The 19,667-nt window shown below is 29.6% G+C and overlaps 1 protein-coding gene across 1 annotated transcript in view; it reads left to right on the forward strand.

Moving 5' to 3' along the window:
- Positions 1–19,667, forward strand: part of LOC113389605 — a 58,422-nt gene that overhangs the window by 31,344 nt on the left and 7,411 nt on the right. The window contains exons 6-9 of the mRNA XM_026626625.1: positions 517–600; positions 15,397–15,460; positions 15,536–15,703; positions 15,960–16,043. Coding sequence (XP_026482410.1) covers positions 517–600; positions 15,397–15,460; positions 15,536–15,703; positions 15,960–16,043 — 400 coding nt within the window. The remainder of the gene's footprint in view (positions 1–516; positions 601–15,396; positions 15,461–15,535; positions 15,704–15,959; positions 16,044–19,667) is intronic.

Raw genomic sequence — 19,667 nt, forward strand, 5'->3', positions numbered from 1 at the left:
AAAAATTTCAATTAAATAGGTTGAGTAGAAGTTGAGAAATCGTGGGTATAACGACCAAAAAGGACAGCTTCAGAAAAACTGCTTTTAAAATTTTTAATTTGAATGGGAAGTCTATAAAAGAACAATGTAAAAATTTCAATTGAATAGATCGAGTAGAAATTGAGAAATCGTAGGTATCGTGATCCAAATAAAGAGTTTCGGGGAAAATGCATTCAAAATTTTGAAGGAAACAGAAGATAATAACCTCGTTAACCTTCTAGAAGAAGATTATCGAGGTCAAACAGCTATATCTTCGAAAATAATTCAAATTTTTCGAAAATTTCTGGTCAACATATTCTTGAATGGTTGAACTTTAAAATAAAAGTAACTAAGTATTCTGACTGATATATGGAAATATATATATATAGTTAAATAAATAAATAAGTAAATAAATAAAATAATACCTTTTTACATCAGTGTTACGTTGTCCTTAAAAATTGCTAATAATTAATAGTGTTTTATTAATATTTTTTTCAGATTTATTCAAAAAGTGCAGGAGTGACCATAAACAATAATGATTCTGAAGAAACTTTGGTCGAAGAAAGCAGCGATAGAGATTCGGTAAGATATAATTTCTATATTAAATCACAATTGTCTGAATATATACGATTGAAGCTAAATTAAAGTATGTAAAATAAAATATTTAAATAAATATATGACTTTGTAAAACGCCCAATTTCTCATCCGAGAAACTGAGGAAGTAGCCTCAAACAAACAAATTATTAAAATTGTAATGGTACACCCAAATTTAAGTATTTTTTATACACCATTTGTTTTTTACCTATACATGATCGCTGTTTTTCTTTCTTATACCTCTTACTAGTAAATTTTCAATTTTTCCTAATATACAAATAATTAGTACACGAATAGAATTTTTCAAATTAACAAATAACTTGTTACAAACCAAATTTGCATAAGTATTTCCAATTCTAAAATCTTTGGCGTTAATTTTAACAGGACTTCAGTTCTTTTGCATATGTTAATTATACAACATACATTTCTCATTTCTCAGTTCTTTCTGCGTACAATTATTATTAATATTATTCATAATTATTATATTTAATGTCATTGTCGTCTGTAATTTCTTTTCAAATTATTCTCCATTGAGAAAATAATAATTCTATATAACAGTTCCGTGCGTGGGCATACTGCACTCGTATGCAAAATTAATATTGAAATATTTATATTGTTGAGTTTTAATGAATGTTACGGTAATTGTTTGAATAAACAAGAGTCAAGAAACTGAAATTTTAAATTTATCCAAGCCTGGAACAAATTCAAAATTTAAATAAAATCTGAGATTTCACAAATTTGAAAATTGCATGAAACATTAATATTTTGTATTAAAATGTATAAAATCTATATAGTGAATCTATAGGTCGGTGGCTCGCAGGCTAATTCTAGATTCAATATCCTCTTGGCTAGCTTGATATCAAGCAGTAGAAATACCAGTTCTATAGATCTTAAATGTAACCTCTTTTTAATAATTGCATTAGGAAGTTATTGGTCCAATTCTGTATGGTCTTCTAATAACACTGGTCTAGGAAATAATATCACAATACCTCATAAAATACTGGGTTCTGATTTTTATTCAAATATATATATATATGAAAAAAATAGTGAAGCAAGTTAGTATGTATAAAGTTACTCTTACTTTTTTAAAAAAAAACTTAAATACTTGTTAAAATTCAAAAAATTAGAGAAAAATGCTAGGAGAGTGTTTTCCAGTAAACCGTGAAACTATATAATACTTTCTGATTTTTGACTAATTATCGATAAAAATTAACTTCTAAAATAAATTTTCAGAATTTTCAAAAATATACCAAGTTTCATAATTAAAATATAAATTTTGTATTTACAATTTAGTTTGAAAAAATATATATTTCATATGCGTTATTGTAATCGTAAAAAATATATCCTCTGATGGATTCATTCGGCATCTCTTATAAATGTAAACATTTTTAAGTGTTTTGTGCTATAAGATCGTCACTGTATATTATATAAACGAACACATTTATACATTTATACACAATTATAATTACAACAGTAATTATAATTGTCTTTTTGAAAATATTTAAAACAATTGTTATTGATCATTGATAAATATTTATTGATATCATGTTTTTGCTTGAATATTTAATTCTGGTAAGGGAAGTTCCAGAAATTTGCCTTAAAGCACGATACCATGCACATATGCACATCAAATTATCAGATATTTTATAAAGATTTTATTAATGAGTACTAATTTTGTTATAAAAATTTTGGCTTCTGTACCAAGATTTTTAATTTTTAAAGTTCAATGATAAGGTTCAAACAAAATTCAAAATTTCCAGCATTTTTTTCAGAATTTTCAAAACATATCAAGTTTCATAATTAAAATATTAATTTTAAATTCACAATATAGTTCATTCAACATCTCTTGTAAATGTAAACAATCTTTTTATTCTTTACACCTTTGCCAAGGAAAAGGTTCAACTGGTCCTTTTTACCCCACCCACATCTAAACTATTAAAGATGTTATATAAAAACATGTGTTGAATATAACTTAAAGTTAACAATACATCTTATAAAACAATTAAACTAGTAGGATGTATGGCATCGTGCCTTAAGGCAAATTGCTGGAACTTCCCGTACCGTAACGAAATGATCGAGGAATATTAAATGTTTTAAAATAGATTATTATAAATATTGTGATATTGTCTATTTATATTTATAAGACTTATATAAACTAAATTGGAAAAAAAAATTAAAAAAAAAAATTGAAGCAAATTTTTTTTTCCCAAAATCAATTATTGTGTTAAAACAAGCAGAAAGTTTTTGGAATCATTCAAATCGGACGCTTAGTTCTCTTAAAAACTGCCATTTTTGGCACATTTAGCTTCGTATCTTCGAAATGGCTGGTCCTGCCTTTGCCAAAAACTAATCAGAACATCTCCCTATCAATAGGAATCGAATGTTTTTTGAACAATTCAAATCGGTGGAACCGTGCGCCCGAAAACGTGGACGAAAAATTGTATCCATACATACATACACACTCACACACACACACATCCTTTTTTTCTGAGGTATGCCAAAATGTTCAGAAGCCTTCAAAACGTCGAGAAATGTAAAAATTTCAATTTCGATTTTTGGGCGATTACAATAACTTACTCTACGGGAAGTTAAAAAAAATTATATTGAGGTCTTGTAAACTAAACAACAGTGCTCACGGCCAAAAAAACTAACAGTGAAAGAAAAAAACTTATGTTATGGATTTTTAAAAATCTTCTAATACCGACGTCGTGAAAATCAAGGTGTTGGCTGGTTATATATCTTTTGTCCTCTATTTTCAAATATTGTTGTTCAAAAATTCCTAACCTGTTGGACCTTTACTCTATATCAACCATCACAGTTTCTCAACCTAACAAAATTCGTAATGGCAAACTAATTGATCCAGATTTCCATCGCCTTATTGTACCTCGTATTATCTCATCGCAAATATCGAAATCGTTATTTTGCACAACCTATACTAATTATTCCTCCATCCGTCCATCAGTCTATCAGTCCGTCGGTTTCTTTATCTTAAGACGTATTACGATTTATGTCTTACGAAGACAAAAGCACAGTATGGAAATTGCAAAGGAATTTCACAATTGACAATTATTGTTTGTCTATCATTTTCTGGTGTTAATGGTAATGTTCAAGAAGTGTTCAAGTGTTGAATTGTTCGAATGTTGGTGTGAATTTTATTGTCGGTGTTAGGTAAGATTCGTAGTAGTCCGCTACATTTTATGATTTACGTTTCCTTTATTGTTGGACGTTATATGGTCATGTCTTTAGGTGCCTTTACATGTGGGTCAAGGATTTTCAAAATATAAAAATGCTCATTAGTGGATATCGGGAGGAGGATCTAAATCTTATCTTAGGATTATTTACACCAATTGTTACCACTGTTTGTTGAAAATTTGTAAATTTAGACTTGTAGTTATAAGAAGGAATAATTAATATAGGTTGTGCAAAATAACGATTTCGATAGAAATGATTGTGATGAGATAATACTAGATACAATAGGGCGATGGAAATTTGGATCAATTAGTTTGCCATTACGAATTTTGTTAGGTTGAGAAATTGTGATTGTTTTTGAGATAGAGTGAGGGATCACCATCGATATCGAAAAACCAAGTAAAGTTAGGAGTTTTTTGACATCAATATTTGAAAGTAGAGGTCAAAAGATGCATATCCAGCCAACACCTTAACTTTTACGACTTCGCTATCAGAAGATGTTCTAAAATCTATAACAAAAGTATTTCTTTCCTTGTTAGTTGTTTTTGCCATGAGCACTGTTGTTTAGTTTACGAAACCTTAATATAGTTTTTAAGTATTCTTTATTTAGTTGTTTTATAAATATTTCAATATTTTGTTTCATGAGGTTATTGTATAATTTTTTTAAAAGGTTTAATAAGGTTTTGTATTTTAATAAGTTATATTCGACAAATGTTTTTATATAATATCGTTAATAGTTTTACATGTAGGTGAGGTAGGTCAGGATAAACTAAACATTTATCCTGACAAAGGTGTAAACAATAAAAACTAGTAAACTAGTGGTGCATGGTATCGTGCCTTGAGGCAAATTGCTGGAACTTTCCGTAACAGAATTAAACATTCGAGCAAAAAAAAGATCATTGAATATTGATCAATGATTAATAACAATTGTTTTAAATATTTTCAAAGAGATAATTACAATTACTATATGTGTTTTCGTTTATATATTATACAGTGACGATCTTATAGCACAAAATACTTAAGAATGTTTACATTTACAAGCGATGCCGAATGAATCCATCTGATCATATATTTCTTACGACTAAAATAACGCACATAAAATATATACTTTTTTCAAACTAAATTGTAAATTTATAATTTATGTTTAAAGTATAAAACTTTGTATTATTCTGAATACTGAGATTTTTTTTCTGAAAATTTTGAAATTATAAGTGAACTTTAAAAATTAAAATTCATGGTACGGAACCCATAGGAATGTAAACAAAATTAGTACTCACTTTTACAATTTCTATAATTTGATATGCATATGTCTAATGACCGCCTAATATCATTTATCTTTACATTTCTCTCTGTATCACCGAAACCGCTAGACCTGCTTTTCGCAAAAATTTAATCAATTCTTCATTTTGTCAACGCAGTTAAAATGTTTTTTGAATTATTAAAATTGGAATTGTTAAATCTGTTCTCTTGAAAACCGAGTTACCATTTTTGGCACTTTTTGCACCGTATCTTCGAAATGGCTAGACCTGCCTTCGCAAAAAACTAATCAGCACGTCTCTTAATCAATGGGAATAGAATGTTTTTTGAATCATCCAAATCGGATGCTCCGTTCTCTCAAAAACGTGAATTAAAAATTGTATCCCATTTGTATCCGATTTCTATTTTCTGCACTCTTTGCTTTATAGCTCCGAAACAGCTGGACCTGCCTTTTCCAAAAACTAATCACCTCGTCTATAGGGTATAAAGTACCAAGTGACAAATTTTTGAAAGACATCAAAAAACTCATTTTTGCAATGATGCAGTAGCTGAAAGTTTTACTGAACATAGTCAGATAGTTGTTTACATGACATGTGTTTTTGTTTTGATATAATTGGTTTCGTTTGCTTAAAGTCAAATTGGCTTGTTGGTTGTTCTGATAAGAACAAAATGTTCCCTATCGCGCGCCGCAGAGTACTGCCTTACTGTAGTTAGTCCAAAAAATTTTAGGCTTCGAGTACGATGTTATGCACAATTATTTGTGACTTCTCTCTTTTAGTGAAGAGAGATTATATGAATTTTTGGAGTCTCGAATCCTTTCTAGGGTAGAGACCAATAATTAACTTTCCGTAGGGTAGTTATAGTAATGGGCCGAACATTGAAAATGAAAATTTTTGCATTTCTCGACTATTTGAAGGTTTCTGAACATTTTGGCATACCAAAATATTGTGTGTGTGTTTTATGTGTCCGCATTTTTTCATCCAAGTTTTCGGGCGCACGGATCAACCAATTAGAATGATTCAAAAAACATTCGATTCCTATTGATAAGGAGATGTGCTGATTAGTTTTTGGCAATGGCAGGCCCAGCCACTTCGAAGATACAGAGCTAGATGTGCAAAAAATGGCAGTTTTTGAGTGAACTAAGCGTCCGATTTGAATGATCTAAAAAACTTTCTGCTTGTATCGACAAAACAATTGATTTTGAGGATAAAAAATTATTACATCTTTCTTTATTTTCCATAAAATATTTGTGTAATTTTGGATTAAAAATTCAAACCGCATGGCATCGTGCCTTAAGGAAAATGCTGAAACTTTCCGTACCAAAAATTATTATGTATTTAAAAACGATTAACATTTAAAAAAAATATTTCGAAAAAATTAGATTTTTCAGAAACTATAAATTTGTCAAAAAATTACTTTTTTTGAAAAAAAAATGTTTTCTTCATTTTGACATATTTTGGATATTTTGAACTTTTTTTCGAAGCAATCGTACTGCTTTAACTGCGTAGAGACGAAATGTCAAAGCGCGTAAGCGCCGCGTCGCCGTCTAACGGATAAACATTGGTACGGAACCCATAGAAATGTAAACCAAATTTATACTTATTGTTATCTGATAATTTGATGTGCATATGTCTAATGATCATTTTTGACCGCCAGATGGCATTTTTTTTACTTTTTTTTACGTGCCTTCATGAAAATTTTATCTTTGAATTCTTCATCTTATTAATATAAGTAAAATGTTTTTTGAATTATTAAAATCGGACGCTCCGTTCTCTTAAAAACTGAGTTAACATTTTTGGCAGTTTTTGCCCCATATCTCCGAAACGGCTAGACCTGCCTTCGCCAAGAACTAATCAGCACGTCTCCTTATCAATACGAATAGAATGTTCTTTGAATTATTCAAATCGGTTGATCAGTGTTCCCGAAATCGTCGACGAAAATTTGTATCCGCACATCACACACATACATACACGCGCACACACACACACATATATCCATTTTTTAAGGTATGCCAAAAAATTCAGAAATCTTTAAAACGTAAAGATATATAAAATTTTTCGATTTTTTGCGTTCACTATAACTAGGCTTACGGGAAGTTAAAAATTCAAAAAATTACCCAGGCTAAGCACAGTCTAAGCGCCACTCTGGTACAAATGTTTACCCAAGTGCGTTTAGACTGTTTATGTACTGGAGTACTTTTCAAATTTTGTGAAAACTATTGAAAAATGTGAAAATGCCGCCAAGCTAAGCACAGTATAAGTGAAAATGTCGCACAGAATTATTTGCATACTGCGTTAAGACTGTGACTATACGGGAGCACTTTTTCAATTTTGTGTAACTATTTGGGCAACAATTTTTTTTAAATAGAATTCGAAATGAAATGACGATTGTTAATGTTCTGGAGATAAATTGATTTATGATTTACATTTGATTTGCTCAAATATAACAAACAAGATAGCTAAAATAATGAAAGTTACAGTATTTGTAATAATATATTTGAAAACGTTTAAAATTTCTCGAATATTACATTACGGTACGGGGTACGGTAAGTTCCAGCAATTTGCCTTAAGGCACGATGCCATACACCACTAGTTATTATATGAATCAGTGGTAGTTACATGTGTATCTTGGTAATATTTTGTATGCAAAATTCTTACATTCCTTATAACAATTTTCCCGAATTACATTCGTCATTCGATATGATTTGATAATTATTATCGCGACAAAATAACTGTGTGTTCGTAGGGTGTTGTCTCAGGCGTGAAATCATATTTATATTACACATGTGTCTCTTCATCGTTCTTTATTCTTTATAATATTGCTCTGCTTTATTTTTATTAAGAGTTCTTTGTCGCCGTGTAACGGCTTTTGTCCTCTGTCTAATTATTATAACGCAATTTAGATGAAAACGACAACGAGGGATCAAAAACCTCATAAGGTAAAATATACCCATAAACAGTTATAGTAAAAAAATTATCAGGCAAATTATAATATATGAAATTATCAACTGGATCAAAATGCATTGAATAACGTCTTCAAAAATATAATAATCTTCTTATATATAAAAATGGAGCTTTCGATAAAATGATCCGCTAAAACTCGAAAACGGCTAAACCGATTTGGCCAGTCTTAGTCTTGAAAAATTCGTGCTAATCAGTAGGTTGTCGGAAAGGTGAGATATTACTTCAAAATCGCTTAGAAACTTTACATTTTTAAATTGAGCATTTTTGTAGAAGCATAATTTGAATAAAACAATGGACGGTGGCTAATACGTCAAATGTCAAACGTTTTTGACAAATGATATTCAATTACGTATAATAGGATGTTTTACGTGAATATTATTTAATTATGATTAAATTGTAGTAAGTAGTTTTGTTCGTAGTTATATTTATATACAAAAACGTTATTAAACGAATCGCAAGTGTTACTAGAAACACAAAATATCAACTTTTTTGAAATGCTAATATGAAAATGCACTTCTTCGCGTTGTAGCACTATTTTTTTGCAAATCATATTTTTCTCAAGCACGGTGCTCTGAAAGATCTCATTTGTATAATTATATACTCATTGGTATTTATAAAACATTTTCTAGGTTATATTATTTTTTATTTTTGTTATTTAAATTCAGAACCTAAATTTGGTATCGATCAAAGGGATATTTTGTCGAATAACATTTTCCCAGTTATAATTTCCTAGAATTTATCGAAGAATAGATAGTAACATATGAAATTCCGGAATTAAAAAGGTCCACAACCAATGTATCAAAAATCAGTAAAGCATTGTTTAACAGCAATATTTGAAAGTAGAAGGAAAAAGAGGTATAACCATTTATTCTTATGACTTTGCAATGAAATTGGAAAGCGTTGTAGGAATGTAAATATTGAGGGTTGCTTGCATGTATTTTTCAAACTCGCAATTTAAATTTTTTTAGAAAATTGATCCAATACATTAAAAAAAGAAGTGTTAGAGTTGCAAAATCCTTCAAGAAATAAAAATTTTTATGTAAAATTAAGCTTTTTCATAAGCTCAAAAAAATCTCAATCCAAATTCAGTCAAAAACATTCACTTACAGAAATCGAGATGAAATCTGATGTAATTACTATAATAATTCTTACAAAATAGGGGTTTGTGGCAAGATGGGGAAAATTTAGGGTTATATATATATATTTATATACGCTTTATGATAAAATAAAATTTGACCCAAAAAATTAAAAATAACATTCAAAAACCATTCCACTTGGTTTCAATCGAAATATGCAAAAACCTGTCTTAACAGTTTCCCAAATTTTCACGGCGATTGGATGTAAGTTTTATGAATGCATTTTTATATCTATAGATATATATATATATATATATATATATATGTGTGTATAATATTCACATTTAATCCATTACCGTGCCTATTCATTATATTCATTAGTTCACAATGTGTTCGTCTTTTCTAATTGCATCGTAAAGTACGTAAGAATTCTGTTTATCATTCTGATGTGATTAATATTATTAAGAGGCAAATGTTACGTGCGAATATTACGATTGCATTTCTACATTCGCGTAAATTATTTGAATTAATAATTACTATCATTGTGAAAACTCTTATATGAATAAAATGCCAGTAATTAAGGGAACTGAATAATTGTAAAAATGGTGACGAGATTTATAGCAAAACGTGGAAATGATCAACGTGGTTGATTCTCAAAATCGGTTCAGCCTTTTTTATGAAAATAGAGATGAAATATTGTTATTTTTTGCTAATTCTGAAGAAACGGCTGGGCCAATCGCCTAACAAATGTGTATAATCAACAGCAAGTACTTATCCAGTTTCATCGATTTTATTTTAAATTTCTAAAATTGGTGAATAAGAAAACCGACTTGAAATTTTGAGAATAATCGCCTCAGTGTCTTCTTCGAATATTCATTCCTTTTTATTGTTCTCTTATATAATTTAAGTGCATATAAAATTTTGATTGGAATAAATCCATTAACAAACATCGGCGACTGATTGTGGTGATAGATGGTGTATTGGTATCGATTTATATGGGAAAGATGGGTAAAACTGATCGATAAATATTTTTTAAACAATATCAATTATATAATGTTAGTTGTTATTTATTAAACTTAGAATTTCTTTCTATTCAATTACTATATTTGTATTCAGCCAGCAAGTAAATCCGAATTTAAAATGCCTAAATCAATAAATTTTAAAATATCATAATACAAGCTTGTTTAAATTCTTACTGACTTAAATGATTACCTAATTAAAAATCTAAATATTATCTGAATTTGTACGTCTTTAGATTTCTCAGTTTTCAAATTAAAAAAAAAACAAAAATGATACTCGTACATTTTTACATCTACCAAACAAAAACTAACTAGTGGTGCATGGAATCGTGCCTTAAGGCGAATTGCTGGAACTTCCCTTACTGTAATGAAATATTCGAGAAATTTCAAATGTTTTAGCATGAATGAAAATTGAAATCCGAATAATTTTAGGTATTTAAAAAAACATTGGAAATCAAAATAAAATTATTTTTTTTAATTTTGAAATAAATTTTATCCTGCTTTCACCAAAAACTAATTTTGTAAATCAGTTGATCCATGTTCCCGGAAGCGTGGACAAAAAATATATCCGCACACACACACATACACACAATGTTCAGAAACTTCTAGAACGTAAAGATATGCAAAAATGTGCATTTTCCATTTTTGGATGATTTCCAAATAACTTACCCTAACTAAAGTGTTAAATATAGATATGGATTCCTAAAAAAACTGGTTTCAAAAAGTGTTGAGTTGTAAATTTCCTGAATTCCTAAATTAATTTTTTTTAATAAGGAAATTCTTAACAGAGGAAAAATCTATATGCTCAACTTTCTAACAGTAAAAATTTCCTAATTACAAACGAAATTACAAAAAAAGAATTTAAAATAAATTATAAATATCATAAAACGTCAAAACCTAAATATCTAAAGTTCTAAATTTCTTAGTTTTTTCAACTTAATCTTAAAAAAATATAAAATATTAAACTATTATAGCCTGTATATAACCCTAGATGCCAAAATCCTAAGTTTTTATTTTTCTAGAGCCTTAAGAAAATTCTTAATTACATTTTGTTATTTTTATTATTATCTGTCACTTGTTGCTTTTATTCCACTTTATAGTTTTTCTGGTATTATTTTTATTATTCAGAAATTTTATTTATTTTATTTATTCATTTCATTATTATTATTATTTGCTTTTATATTAAATCTTCAAACTACGGATATCATTTTAATGAAAATACTATTCTTTATTTTGTACTCTTATTATTTTAATTATTATTATCTTATTATTAATTTATGGTATTATTCATTATTATTACTAGATGTTAAATAATTTAGCAGTTGTAACAAATATTGTAATTAAAAAAAGAAAATTCTTAAGAACAAAAAACTATAAAACACAAAAGTTTGTAATTTAATATTTAAATTTTAATTTAAAGTCCTTAATACTTGAGAGTTTCAAATTATTTTAATGCAAAAAATTAAAAATTTTCAGTCATTAAATTTTTGGATACTTAAATGGCCAAACTTCTAACTGTAATGTAAAAGCTGCTTAGTTTCATATTAGTACAAATTTTCAAAATAATTGTACAAAACTCTAATATATTTTCTTTTGTAGACGAATGTTTTGAAGCCCAAAAATCCAAATTAATGAGAGCTTAAATTACAATTATTCAGTCATTAAATTTTTGGATACCTAAATGGCCAAACTTTTAATTGCCTAAAAATGTAAAAGCTGCTTAGTTTCATCATAGTACAAATTTTCTAAATAATTGTACATAATTCAAATATATTTTTATTTGTAGACGATTGTTTTGAAGCCCAGAAGTCCAAGTTAAGGAAAGCTTAAATATCTGAGTATCAAAATATTTATATACCTACATTCTTAAGTTTCTAATATTGTATTTAATCGTAAATAAGAACAAAAATGCCTAAAAGTAATTGCTACATATTTTAAGGTATAAATATCAAAATTCCTAGAAAAGTAAATGCCTAAACAGCTACAAATTTTCAATTATAATCGACCAAATTTTGATCCCTAGATGCATCATGATTGTATAAATTTCTGGTTTGCACGAAATGTCCAAATATAAAAAAATCCAAATAAATATCTTTAAATAAAGAACAATTTCCTTCTCTCTCCTCTATAAATAGTCTTCTTCATCCATACTTTGTATACACAGACGGATTTTAATTGAATCTGAATAATATCTTCTGAGTGTATCGGAATCGATCTTAAACCGTGACTAAAGCCGAAAATCATCTTTTGCACCTGTGAATGTGATTGTGATTCTGATTCTACACAAGAAGGTGACACAATGAGAAACGATATTTAAAATTGACTAAAATTTGTAAACATAATTTACACAATATGCAGAATCAATATGATTGACAGTCTTGATGACGTAGAGATAACACAATTTAGCAAATTGGATTTTCTGGCGAAATAAACCTGGGTTAGAAATCAGCTGACTTGGCATTTAAAATTAGCTAACAATAAATATAAATACTGTTGAATTTCAACCGTTGTCTTCCTGATTCCACCAATTAATCCTCAAGTTCACTGCCGCCACCATTAATTACAATGATTACATATTTTTCCATTTCTCGCAATTTAAATTTTCCGCAATTCCGTAATAATTCTCTTCTCTGACACAAACATTTCTTTCTACTATGGAAGTGACATTGCAAGAACAACAACGACGACTCAATTTTTTTCCTATTTCAGTTTCCTAACATTATCATTTGTCGCCATTATGCAATGGAAAAAATGATGAGGCACATTTGTCTAATAATAATAAGAGTTTACAGGTTCTAGAAGTATAAAGGATAATTGTCTCATGGAAGTGCAAACATAATTTGTTGGATGACATGATACATAACCAAACATGTCTATTTTTTCTAATGTATGCCAAAATATTCAGAAACCTGCAAAACGTGAAGATATGCAAAAATTATCAATTTCGATTTTTTGGATGATTACAATAACTTACCCTACTGAAAGTTAAAACTAGTTACAAGAACTTCCCGACATGTGTAAATAATCGACTTAATCAATAAAATGTAAAATAATTTATGAGTGATTAAAAGTATTCCGAGTATTTAAATTTTAATGTATCCGCCAGTATGTATTTAAATTTAATTTCTTCAAATAATTTTAATAATTAAAAATAATGATTATAATTTTCGTAGTTTTATTAAAGTTTGATGCATTTTTATACGAGCAAAAATTACAACATATTTGATTTTACGTGAAACGATATTATAAAATTTATAAAATATTATATATAATAATTTTATAAATATGTTAATCTATTTCTATAGTTTTGCAATTATCATTAGTTAGTTATCCATTTGTTCGGATAAAACAATTTACATAACTACTAGAGCAAACAAAACGCATAAAATAAACGTGTAAATATTTTATTTAATTTACAAAGTAAGAAAAATGAGTAAAAATATTCAACTCCGTTTGATCAATTGCTTGACATAATGTTCATACATTTTTTTAGAAAAAAAGTTAGGTAATAATATCATCTATTATTAAGTATTAGTATACTAAACTCTGTCTAAAAATAAGTCCAACTATAAGCTGGATTAAATTCCAATTACAATCAAATAACCAGTGGGGTGCATAGCATCGTGCCTTGAGGCAAATTGCTGGAACGTCCCACACCGTAATTAAAAATCTTGGTACGGAACCCAAAAAAAAAAAACACAAAACGGGTACACATTATGAAAATCTCTATAAAATATCTGATAATTTGATATGGATATGTCTAATGATCATTTTTGACCATTTATTTTTATTGAGATTCCATAACCGCTAGACCTGCCTTCCAATTAATCAGTTCTTCATTTTGTCAATACGAGTAACATGGTTTTTGAATTATTAAAATCGGACGCTCCGTCCTCTTAAAAACTGAGTTACAGTTTTTGTCATTTTTTGCTGCACGTATCCGCACACACACACACACACTCACATACACACACACTTACACACACATACACACACTTACACACACACATACGCACACACATATACATCAATTTTCTCTAAAGTATGCCAAAATATTCAGAAACCTCTGAAATGTAATGATATATAAAAAATTTCATTTTCGATTTTTTTGCGATTATTATAACTTGCCCTACGGGAAAATAGCAATAAAAAATATCTTACTCTGTATTTTTCTGATCTAAATTAATCCATCATTAGAAATTAAAGTCATACTTCAAATATGACATGATCGGTTTGTCAGAAATGAAGTAATTGCTGATTAATAAATTCTATATTATTCGTTCACACAGTGGATTATGTTAAACAAAGCCTAAACAAATATTGTTTTCGCAACACATCATGTAATAATTGTGTTTGAAGAACTTCATGTAATTAAAATTAACATACATTCATTGACTGATGGTATTTGTTTTACTTTTTCGCTGACGATATAATCTCATTCTTTGAACAGCTGTAATATCTGTCTTGCCTAATAAATATTCTCCATTTTAATAACTTTAAAGATTTATAGAAACTACGAATAATATAGAAATAATTTCTAATCAATAAACTTACGTTTAGTACACGGCACAAATGTTTAATTTGTTTTATTATTTTCAAGGAACAGGGTAAAATATACTTCTGATTAGGGCATTTTTCATTAAATCAAGATTTGTACTACGATGTAACTTTGAAATGTTTATTTATCTATGCCGATTTTCTTGTTGATGCCGGTACGCATACAACGACAGATTTCTATTCACATACACGACGACTAATCACAATCGACCCGTATAGAAATGATATCATCGAGAGGGAATGACGGATCATTGGCACTCTTATCTTATCTTATCTTATCAGCCGTGACGCACTTTGCATTTGTGCGGATTTACACCCTAGTCGCGCCTATACTAATATTTACTAAGCCTATTATTTTAACATATTAGGAAGACTCTGCATCTTGCCTCAAGGCAATATGCCACACACTACTAATTAATAAAAACACAATTAGAGAATGTAAAGCCTTTTGAAGCAATTACTAATTAATAAACAAGTCCTCAACTTTTGAAGATGCTCTAAACGAAGACGTAATATCAAGTTTCATAAAATCAAGACACAAAATTAAATTAGTTTAGCACTCCTTTATTTGTATTTTATATTTGGTTGTTTTGTTATTTAATTGTAAAATTGTGAATTGTATATCTAATACATCTATAGTAAATTAAATTAATATTAACAAGAACTTTGTAACAAACATTTCCAAATCTATCAGCATAACTAAATCCTCCTTTATCTCTCCAGGTGGTTTTCCTCCCAGAGTCTCCAAACGCCTACATCCCAGTGCCGCCCCTTCGATCTCGGCCCAGCAGCAACATCCTGGCCGAAACCGATCACGCCCTGGCCCATGGCCAGCCCTTACCAGCTGGAGGAGGAGGATTAGGGTCACAGCAGCAACAGCCGCCTACTGGAGTCGGAGCAGTAGCTGGAGCCGATACTGGGAGCGGGAGTTCCTTAGAGCAACTTTGGAGGGCGCCGCCGCACGCTGCTGCCGTTGAGGGCTGGGAGAGGGATTATAGGCGGTATCGGTTTAATAATACGAGGGTACAACGTGAGTAGAAATAAAGAACTACTTTGTTAATGTCTAAGCATTTCTATAACTTTTTGTACTCATAGGTTTATTTATATCAATATTTAAAAAAACTATAACAATCTATGGAAGAAGAACTAGTAAATCTTTTGAATAACGGTGTTCTTGCAAGGCTAAAATTTTTTTGTATTGTTGGTTCTTAGCATGCTATTTACGAATTATTTTATTTCTTATTATTAATTATTTATTACAAATAATGTTTTTGGTTTAATTTTAGATATCGAAGCAGAATGTCAAGATGATTACATGAAAATTCGTGTAGGTTTCAATGGATCATTCACTGGACTTTTATACTCAGCCGGTGAGTATTGATAAATTTTTAGAAAAATTTAATTCAAAAACGACATATTATTTTAGCTATATTTCCATCGAGATCACTATTTCAGGAAGTTCCAATGTTTATTAACTTCCCAAAGGAGAAGTTCATGTTTTCATCAAAAAATCCGATTCGCTAAATTTATGTTTTCTCGACGATTCAAGCCATTCTGAATCGAATTGTGCGTGTATGTGTGTGTGCGTGTATGTGTGTGTGCGTGTATGTGAACAGATTTATTTCCGAAATCGACGTTTTCTCAAAAACGATTCGACCGATTTCAAAAATTTAAAAGCCATTCGATGTATCTCGACGAGAACTATTGTTTGTTAATTTTGTACGACGATCGGCCAAGCCGTTTCTTTATAAATAGCAGAAAAGTGAAAAAAATTTCGTACACGTTTTAGCCCGCAATTCTGAATCGATTTTGAAAATTCAAAAACCATTCGAAAGACATTGGTTGGGAATCGTGCTGATTAGTTTTTGGTAAAGATCGGCCGGGCCATTTTCTTGTGATAAAGGGTTAAAAAAAATTCTACGATCTTTATGTTTTTTTGACGGTAGATACCATAGTCTTCTAGATCATACTAAAATATTACGGCCCTACGACAACTCGTTTAACTTTTAAAAATCGTCAAATTTTGCAAAAATTGGTATCGTTTTTTGGGCATTTGTTATGTTATAATTAGACTTTTCATCGACGTTTGCTCATAAACGGCTAAACCGATTTCAGAAATTTAAAAGCTTTTTGATGTATCTCAATCAGGATTATCATTTCTCAGTTTTGTGCGACGATCGGCCGAGACGTTTCTTTGTAATTTGGAAGAAAGTGTTAAATTTTTTATCCACATTTAAGCTCATACTACCGAATCGATTTTAAAAAATCAAAAACTGTTCTAAAGATATTAGTTGGGAATGATAATGATTAGTTTTAGGTGAAAATCTACCGAGCCGTTTTCTTGTGATTAACTGTTGAAAAAAAAATTTATGGAACGATTTTTATGGAACTTTTTTTTCGCGATGTATATCATGGTCGTATAGAACTTACTAAAATATCACGGCCTTACGACAAGTAGTTTAACTTTAAAAAATCATCAAAGTTTGAGAAAATGAGTATAGTTCCTTTGGCATTTGTTAAAATTAAAATTAGATGATTTACTTGGTGTAACGATAGATTACTTGGTCTTAATGAACATACTAAACAATTAAAGCCCTACGGAAACTGGTTCAATTATAAAAATTATTGATTTGTGAAAATTTGCAATACTCCGAGTTAACTATGTGTAATAAATCCATACACCAAAATACTTTTAATCACTCATAAATTAAATTGTTTATCATGGATTTAGTCGATTATTTACACATATCGGGAAGTTCATAAAACTTGCCCCAAGGCAAAATACCAATACCAACTAGTTTAGATTGTTTTAGAATCCTGGCTTTTATAAATTGTTCCTCATTTATCTGGAAAATGAATAATTCATATAACCAGTTTTTTTTTAATAAATACCATAGTTATGATAATTTTTCTTCTTATTCATCATATAAGTCATCAATTCTGTCAATATTGAAATGCATTAACTAGTGCATACAACATTTTTCATATTTTTCTAGTCTTATGATCTTCAGTCTCGTCTAGTACGATGTCTATGCATTTTTGCATGTATGTTTATATGAACTAATGTACTAACGTACATACATACATTTATTTATGTATGTATGTTAATGTTTCAATTTCCATAATCGTAATATTTCTTCTTTTGCTTAATGTGTCCCTACTAGACGAAGAGCTTTAGGCAAAAATACACATCATGAAGATAACAGAAAAAAATCTACGGTAAATAGATAAATAAAAATTGATAAACTTTTAGTACCATAATAAAATTTAAACAATTAAAACAGTTTACTTAAGCCTTGTGCACACGACGCCTCTTTTTCTCGTAACAGGATTTCTGTCATGTTTTCTGGTAAGGTGAGCAAGAATTTTAGGCCAGATTTTCACTTAGCTTATGATTAGTAATAATACCAAATTTATGTTTTTGTCTGAAAATCCAATTCACTAATTAAAATTAGAAAAGGGTGTGTTTGTCGAAGAATAAAATCCAAAATTTTACCTAACGTTTGTATCAGGAAATCGCAATAAATACATGCTACTTGTGATCTTATTTGTAAGTCAACCAGTGAGAATAATTTCTATATTACACCGATTGTGGATTCTTTGGAAATTAACTAACGACATATAGTCCAGTCATTTTGTCGTTTTGCCGGTACAGTACTCCGGGAATTCTGAAAATTGGTAATCTCATAGATTTCGAGGCGGCAACTTGAGGTGGCAAAGTTGATTTTCGTAAAGAGCACCTCGAAATCTATAACATTGCCAATTTTCAGAATTCCCGGAGTACTGTACGGGCAACAGCCTTTTTTGCACCAAATGACTGGACTAATAATAAAGTACTCCATATGATATGATATCTATCTATCTATTTTTTTGTTGAATTGAAATGTGAACCAGTGAGACTGATTATGAGAATGTCGAACGGCAATTGTTTTGGCACGGTTGGTCATCAGGACAGAACCTGGCAAGAGAGTCAAATCAAGTCGACTGTCGACTGTCGTCTTCACTTGATAACAACTTTGTTAACAAGTGGAACAATACAAGGCACAATACAACGTATCACGAATGTAACACAATCATATGAAAATAATTCTACGACAAGAGTTAAGTAAGCGAATGCAATGACGACGACGAGGATAATAGACACAGAGTTGGTGCTACTTTTTTCTTGCCAACTTATCAATGCCTTCTATGAGCATACCAATAATACTTAAGAAACTGCTTAGTCGTATAAAACCTTTACCGAGTTTCATCGAATGGCTTTTAAATTTTTAAAATCGGTTTACCCGATTTAGAGAAATCCTCTGCGAAATCAAAGACTGGTATTTGTTTCTACAGATCTTTAGAGATAATATACAGATTTTTGGCAATCTGCCTAAAAATCAAATTTCAGTACATATTTTTAAGATTTGAGATCTACATAAATTCAATATTTCTAATTTTCAACTTCCCTTAGGGTAATTTATAGTAATCGGAAATGAGTTTTTTTATATATCATTATGTTTCAGAAGTTTCTGAACATTTTGGCAAACCTTAGAAAAAAATATATGTATGTGGTGTGCATGTGTGTGTGTGTTTGTGCATGTGTGTGTATGTTGTGTGCATGTGTGTGTGCGGATACAAATTATCGTCGACGATTTCGGTAACACGGGTCTACCGATTTCAATAATTCAAAAAACATTCGATTTGCCTTAAGGCACGATGCCATGCCCGATTAGTTTATAATTTACAAGAATAACCGTCGATTAGACTAGTATTTTAATATATGAAAGGATATTTAGGGGCTAATTCTCTGGTAGAATAGATGATAACAAAACGTTGTTATGGCAACGCTAATGCTATCCTTTTTTCTTCGTACCAAAAAATGTGAAAATCTATTCGCTGTACGATAAGGCGTATTTCGCCAAAGAAATGTTATCATAACTGCATCTTTGTGATTTTATACATTTATAACATATATAGACATATTTACAGTTTTTGGTACCAAGAAAGAAGGA

Source organism: Ctenocephalides felis, unplaced genomic scaffold, assembly GCF_003426905.1.
Source record: "Ctenocephalides felis isolate EL2017-DRISC unplaced genomic scaffold, ASM342690v1 CF-g0.4_SCAFFOLD_03573, whole genome shotgun sequence".
Classification (NCBI taxonomy): domain Eukaryota; kingdom Metazoa; phylum Arthropoda; class Insecta; order Siphonaptera; family Pulicidae; genus Ctenocephalides; species Ctenocephalides felis.